Source organism: Xiphophorus hellerii, chromosome 17, assembly GCF_003331165.1.
Source record: "Xiphophorus hellerii strain 12219 chromosome 17, Xiphophorus_hellerii-4.1, whole genome shotgun sequence".
Lineage (NCBI taxonomy): Eukaryota > Metazoa > Chordata > Actinopteri > Cyprinodontiformes > Poeciliidae > Xiphophorus > Xiphophorus hellerii.
In genome coordinates, this window is record NC_045688.1 from 10,769,481 (window position 1) to 10,776,273 (window position 6,793).

The window sequence follows — 6,793 nt, forward strand, 5'->3', positions numbered from 1 at the left end:
TGGGTAGCGACTCCCAAAAAAAGACGCTGCATCATGGGGCCTACTCGCTGGTACGTTCCCTCCTAAAGCCTAAACAGCAGCTGGCGAGATTAGAAAAGGAGAGGACACGGACACACACACACACACACACACACACGAACACACCCACATGTGCGCACCCTCACATAAAGTCGGTAGGCCAGGAGGAATCCAGTTCAGACTGGAGCAGGAGGGATACGTTTTGACTGGTCACATTGTACGGCATGAATCGACTGTTTTTTTAATCTAACTTTGTAGAGATCTTTATAGATCTCAAGCCTTTTGGTGGACCTTATGTTTTAATTGACTTTCTTTATCAACACGCTTTTGTTTTGGGAGCACAATTAACACTGTGACAGTTTAATACTTGCTGGTCAGTGCTTCTCAGGCTTTGGCCATGAGTTTTTTCGGGTATCGCCGAGAGCTGAGCAAGTACGAAGATGTCGACGAGGACGAGCTCTTGGCGTCGCTCAGCCCGGAGGAGTTGGCCGAGTTGGAAAAGGAGCTGGTCGACATCGACCCTGACGCCAACGTGCCCATTGGACTCAGACAGAGAGACCAGACAGACAAAACCCCGACGGGTACTTTCAGCAGAGAAGCCCTCATGAAGTACTGGGAAAACGAGACCCGTAAACTTTTGGAAAATGAGATAGCAGGAGGGAGCCCCAAACTGGTAAGAGGAAGAAATGTACAGAAAAGTGATTTTGTTTATGCCACCTTAGAGATTTGCTTGATTTGGACTATTTTGTCATCACTCCTGGGCTAACTTGTGCTGAAATGCCATTCAGCAATGAAGAAGCCATCGCTAGCCTCAGAATGAAACTGCAGTTTGCACATGTACTCAAATATACAAAGGGACATTTCAGGATATCAGCCAGGAGATTAAGGCTTTTTTTTTTTTTTTTTTGCAAATCAATCTTCCAAATCAGGGGTCTGCAATTTTTCTTAAATCTATTTTTTCTTCTCATTACTTATCTATCTATCACATGTTTTACTACACAAATATCAACATCCCATAGAATTAAATTAAACCATCCTTTTGTAACCAGTTCTTTTAAAAAAAAAAAGTCAGCACATTCCCCATACAGTCGTATTAGATAAATAAAAAAACAATGTTGAAAAGTTTACTTATTTCAATAAACCTGACTCAGTCCCTCCAGGAGGAATGTGAGAAAATTCCTGCAAACTAATGTGAGAATCTTGTGCAAAGACACCAAAACATTGAATACAGTGAAACATTTGCGAGTTGCAACCAATTTTTTTCCCCCCTCTGTACCATAAGAGCTGTGCTTGTTGAACCTAAAGATCATTTGTATTCATATCTGCAGTCTACCACTCCTGGTATTTAATGACGTTCTCAAAACACAGGATGAAGAACAAGAAGACGAGTGTCTGACAGAGGAAAGCAGTGAAGAGGAGGAAGAAAAAAACGACGAGAGTGAAAAGGAAAGCAAACGGTCAGAAAATTCAAAGGGGGAAGATCACAAAGAGGAAGACAGTGATGATGAAGAAGAAGAGGAAGAAAGTGAGGAAGAGGAGCCTGTAACAGAAGAAGACGACGATGACGCTGAAACGGATGAAGACAAACAAGTCGATGTGGCAAAACCTGAACCCTTGGGAGACTCGATGCATGAGGTCAAACCGACACTACTGAGGCCTCAGAAGGTGGAGCCTGTGAGGCTAACTCCGCCCCCTCCACCAGTGGACCTAATCACCAGTGGGAACCCTACAGTTGTTGAGGATGCGTTGCAACGAGTTCTCAGTGACGACTCCGAACTCACTGAGGTGAATCTGAACAACATTGATGACATCACACAGGTAACGACGTGTTTTGTTTGTCTAGTTTTTCCTCAGTTGAGCGTATCAGCCCTTTCCATGCAAATGTTTCGAAACATCCCTAGTTTCCATTTTCTTTGTTTCCAAGGAGATAGAAACTTTATCATATAAAACAAAACTTTTTGTGTGTTTTTAAAAAAAAAATCTTTAAAAGGGTTGTTTTGAAGTCCAACTAATAAAAGAGATGCTCAGAGGGTATCTTGTAGCTGAAAGATGACCAATTTCTTTTAGTTCTTTAAACGTAACATTGTTGAAAATATATTAGTTTCATATCTTAAAACTTAGTTATCTCTGGCAATGTGAAATAACAGACAAGCACGTATTTATTATGAATAAAAAAACACATTTTTTCTCTCTTCATTGCCTGATTTATTGTCATAAGTTTCTAATAAGCCCAGATTGAAGTCGGATCAAAATATCTATTCATAAACCATTTCAGTTTGGAAGGGAAAGTCTTTCGGCTCCTTTCAATCATCTTTCAAAGTCGACTGGTTGACCAAACAATAACAAAATTAATCAGACACTAAACTTTCACTCTTTAAATTGCTGAGCAACCTTAAAGGTAACCGTGGGTTTAGGATTTTCTGTTTCTTCCTAATCCCTTTTGCAGGAAACTCTAATTCGATTTGCTGAAGCACTAAGAGCTAACACCCACGTGCGAGTCTTCAGTCTTGCGAACACGCGGGCCGATGACCACGTCGCTCTGGCCATCGCTAAGATGCTGAAGGAGAACGCATCCATCACCAGTCTGAACATAGAGTCCAACTACGTGAGCGGGAAGGGAGTGACGGCGTTGGTCCAAGCACTTCCAGGCAACAACACCCTGACCGAGCTCCGCTTTCATAACCAGAGGCACATGTGTGGAGGACAGGTTGGTTTCAGTCCAGGTCAGCGAATCCCCAGTTACCATTACAATCAATGTGAATTACTGCAATGACCTGTTGCAGGTGGAAATGGAAATGGTGAAGATTCTGAGGGAAAACCACACTTTGATCAAGCTTGGCTACCAGTTCAACCTCCCCGGTCCCAGGATGAGCATGACTGGGATACTGACCAGGAACCAGGACCGTCAGAGGCAGAGACGGCTGCAGGAGCAACGGCAACAGCAACAAGGAGGGCAAGATGGAGCTGTGAACCCCAGAACCTCTGCGCTGGTAATCACTTTGCTTCAAACTGTTCAAATAACTTGGATAGTTTGATTCATTAAACATTTCGATCCCATTTCAGCCAATGACTTACAACACAATCAGCTCTCACTGGTTCATTCGGTTCAATTCAAATTATATAATACACACTAACAATAACATGAATACTGGCACAAAATGTCTGGAGTAGTTTTTTTTTTCATTCGTAGATTATCACATCAGATTAAAATCTAGTTGGATCAAATGTCCATCAGTGTCACTCTCCGAAACTTTCCTGCTCGACTTAAACCTGTGAGAAAGGTTTGGAAAAGAGAAATACAAGTAAAGTGGTGTGATAAGGAGGAAAACCCTTTTAACAAATCCAAATTTCCTCTCTGTGCTCTGGGTCTTTCACCACCTCTCAGTGACCCGGAGCGAAGCTTTTACTGCTTCACTTCTTAGCTCACAAACAACTGTTCAAACCGGCCCGAGGGCTCGGTGGAAGGGATTTTATCTGCCTCAGATTGTTGGAAATTTCCCCCCTCTTGGGTAACTCCAAAGCCATATTGGACTCAATTCACTTAAGCTAAATTGCGTCATAAATGTTAGGCCTTTTCTACAGTCTTGATTAGAGGAATGAAATTTGTCCAAAATGTCAGATACCTGAGGGTGTGTGTCGCAGTCTTTAATAAGATATTCCTCAAATTCTTACCTGTTAACTGGTTTCCATCTTCAATTCAGTTTTCATTATTTGTGCATTTTCTTTTCTAAAGAGAGGAACACCCAGTTCGTCGCCCTACACTTCACCCAGAGCCTCACCTTGGTCCTCACCCAAACTAACGGCTAAAAAACAGACTCCGCCGCCTCCTCCTCCACCTCCACCTCCGCCCCCACCTCCTCCGCCACCTCCTCCTCCTCTGCTCCTCCCACTGCAACAGGAGAAGAAGAGGCCCACGCGGATGATCGCGGAGGTCATCAAGGCCCACGAGGCGGGCAGCAAGAAGGTCGCCAAAGCCAAAGGGAAGAAGGGCAAGAAGAGCAAGGCGAAGGAGACGAAGGGGGAGACGGGCTGCATCCTGAAGGAGCTCAAGAACGCCCTGAGGCCCGTGTCGGCCGAGAGGAGGGCGGAGGAGGGCGGCAGCAGGCCATCCACGCCGATGAGGTCCGCCCACGATCAGCTAATGGAGTCCATCCGCAGCAGCAGCCTCAGGACCCTCAGACGGGTGAGAGAGAGGAGGGGAATCATGAGAAAGACACAACTTCCTCATTTGGGGGGGATTCGGTTGTGAAAAACAGGAGCGGGCAAACTCTCCGAAAGGCAAACTGCACAAGCAGGGAGTTTAATTTAGACGAGGATGACACAGAGTCAGCGGTGTGTGAGTCATCCTGGTGGCTGATGTGGTCTGATCTGTCTCTGGACAGCAGTAGGTGGGCAAAAGAGGCTGTTTGCCACCAGCGTGCTCTGGGATGAGCACATCGCTTTCACAGACAGTGTAGGACAGAGAACACTCACAATGATAAAGTCAGTCAGCCGGCATTTTTTAAAATTTTTATTTTATCCTGAAGTGGATGATATGCTGACGTCCGTAATAGAGGAATGGAAAAGATAGACGGCAGGGCAAATAATGAAACTAAAAGCCTGTATTATTCAGAATTTCCCCTATTTTCATATATCAGTAAGTGGAGATTTGAGTGTTGGCCTTTCCTGCAGCTGGAGCACAGCTTGTTACATTGTTGTGGAAAATCATCTGTGCCCTCAGATAATGGGGTCTCTGGCTGTAGCTGGCAGATTCCATCCACTCAGCGCCGGTATTTATAGAAACTGTTCTGTGGAGCTTCGATAACAACAGACTTGTCGCATTAGCATGCCTGAAAACAGTCCAGGCTGCTGCTGTTTGGTCCTTTTTGCTGCTCTGCGTCTCATTCTTGTCCTCTAACACAATCTGTGATTTTCCAGGTGGAAGTTCCACATCATCTACGATAAGGAACGAAGACATCGGCCCTGCGGGATAATGGTGGCAACGACGGAAGAGGAGACAAATTGGATTTCTTTCTCGGAGAAAATGGGAAGGTGTACTGGAAATTTGCACTCAAAATCCTGAACTATTTTTTGATATTTAAAGATACTGTCCCCCCATCCGCTTTTGCAAAAAATAATTCCTAATTGTTTCAGGTCATCAAAAAATTTTTAATATCAAACACAGGCAACCTGAGTAAATACAGAATGCAGTTTCCAAATAATAAAATAAAAAGCTATTCAAAGCAGGTGAAATTCATTTATTCCAAATTGTCTTCAGATTTTGACACATTAGCAAACTTCAGTTTGTTAGAAGAATTTTCTAACTATAAGAGTCAGCATTTGCAAGGTAAGCGGCTGTCTAGGGCCTCCATGCCACCAGGGGGCCCCAAGAGCAATAAACTAGCATGATAGAAAAGAAAATGTTTAAAAATAACATTGAATAATGCAAACTAAGTGCTATTGCTGTTATTTTTGTAGATAATAATGATTACTCTCTTCCTGTTGATGGCTGCTGCCACTGTTGGGGAAATATAAGATATTAAATTTAGTGTTTATCAGTTGATGTTACTTTCAAATAGTTAAAATAAGATGTCACACTTAAATACCACTCTGCATTTTAAAATCTAAGTGATTTTTTTAACATTTGTTACTCCTGTAAGTTTGAAATCAATAGTCATAATAGTACTAGTATAATGTACGCTAACAACAAATGATGCTAATGATAGCAGGTATGTTACACACATAGAGTAGCTTAGGAATTATAAATCATCTGGTGTTGAAATGTGGGTATGGGGGCTGCTTAGGGCCCCCAAAAGGCTTGGACCGGCCCCGGTGACAAGTCAATTTGAACTTTTTAAAGTTTTTTTCCCCCCTCAATCAATTTTATTCCAGTTTTGAAAGCAGCATTTTGTATCTACTCTGGCTATTTTAGTCTGATGATCTTAATCATTAAAGTGTGACATAAAAAAAGCAACAAAAAAAAGCAAAATGTCTTGCTTTAGCATCCTCCCACAGTAGAAAGTGACATGAGTTTTCTTATTCTTGTTTACTGACATTTTCTAAATGTCTATTTTCATGTAAGACTGTAAATATGGTGTGTGTGTTTTTTTGGTTGAGATATGTGTTTGTTTCTAAATATATCCATTCACTTACTTGCAGCACTCGTGTTGCTCGTGTCTTCTTTGGCTACTGGGTGAGTTTTATTCAAGGTGGGAAGAAGGGGGACAAGCTGTTACAAAGACGTATATGCGGATCATTTTTAAAAGAAATAAATGTATTTGCATTTTTTCAGCCTGAGTGAGTCAGCCTGCTGGCGAGGAGCCGCTGATGCACACAACCTCTCAGAGACGTTGACAACACACCCACTCGTGTGAGCGCGCTTTCTCTGAACAAGTTGCAAAACAGAACAAGTGAAGTGAAATGATAATAAAATTTAAAAAAACACTCACTCTGACATCAGCGATGACGCCAATATTCCCAGCAGCAACTAGTGAGCAGTAAGTTTATAATTCTTTGTCTTAAAAGACGATGGGTGGAAACAGTGAAACACATGCGTACAGGCAAATGTGTTCATTTTTAACTTTCACTCGGCTTAAGGTCCAGCCCAAGCTTGTGTGAGGCCTAAAAATATATTGGTTAGACTTTATCTGTAATATTGAGTAAAGTTTTAGAGTTCCTTTATACAGAAAAGTAGAGAACGATGTGAACATATTGTGTGACACTTAGCAGGGAAAAACACTGACGGATGATTTAAAATAACTGCGAAGAAAGAAAGAATTTCTGTAAAATGTATATA

The 6,793-nt window shown here is 42.3% G+C and overlaps 1 protein-coding gene across 1 annotated transcript; it reads left to right on the plus strand.

Annotated features, from left to right (window-relative positions):
- The first annotated feature begins 129 nt into the window (after positions 1–129).
- On the plus strand, positions 130–6,155 carry lmod2b (leiomodin 2 (cardiac) b). Its single transcript, XM_032588847.1, has 6 exons — positions 130–691; positions 1,387–1,836; positions 2,465–2,725; positions 2,802–3,008; positions 3,752–4,201; positions 4,936–6,155. Exons 1-6 carry the CDS (start codon positions 416–418, stop codon positions 4,960–4,962), a joined length of 1,671 nt encoding a protein of 556 aa, XP_032444738.1. The 5' UTR covers positions 130–415; the 3' UTR covers positions 4,963–6,155.
- Positions 6,156–6,793: the final 638 nt, after the last annotated feature.

Bases quoted from the DNA above. Each gene is read 5' to 3' on its own strand.
- lmod2b (XM_032588847.1), top strand. From the start codon at position 416: ATGAGTTTTTTCGGGTATCGCCGAGAGCTGAGCAAGTACGAAGATGTC. The intron at 1,837-2,464 runs GTAACGACGTGT...TCCCTTTTGCAG, and splicing joins ACATTGATGACATCACACAG to GAAACTCTAATTCGATTTGC. The intron at 4,202-4,935 runs GTGAGAGAGAGG...GTGATTTTCCAG, and splicing joins GCCTCAGGACCCTCAGACGG to GTGGAAGTTCCACATCATCT.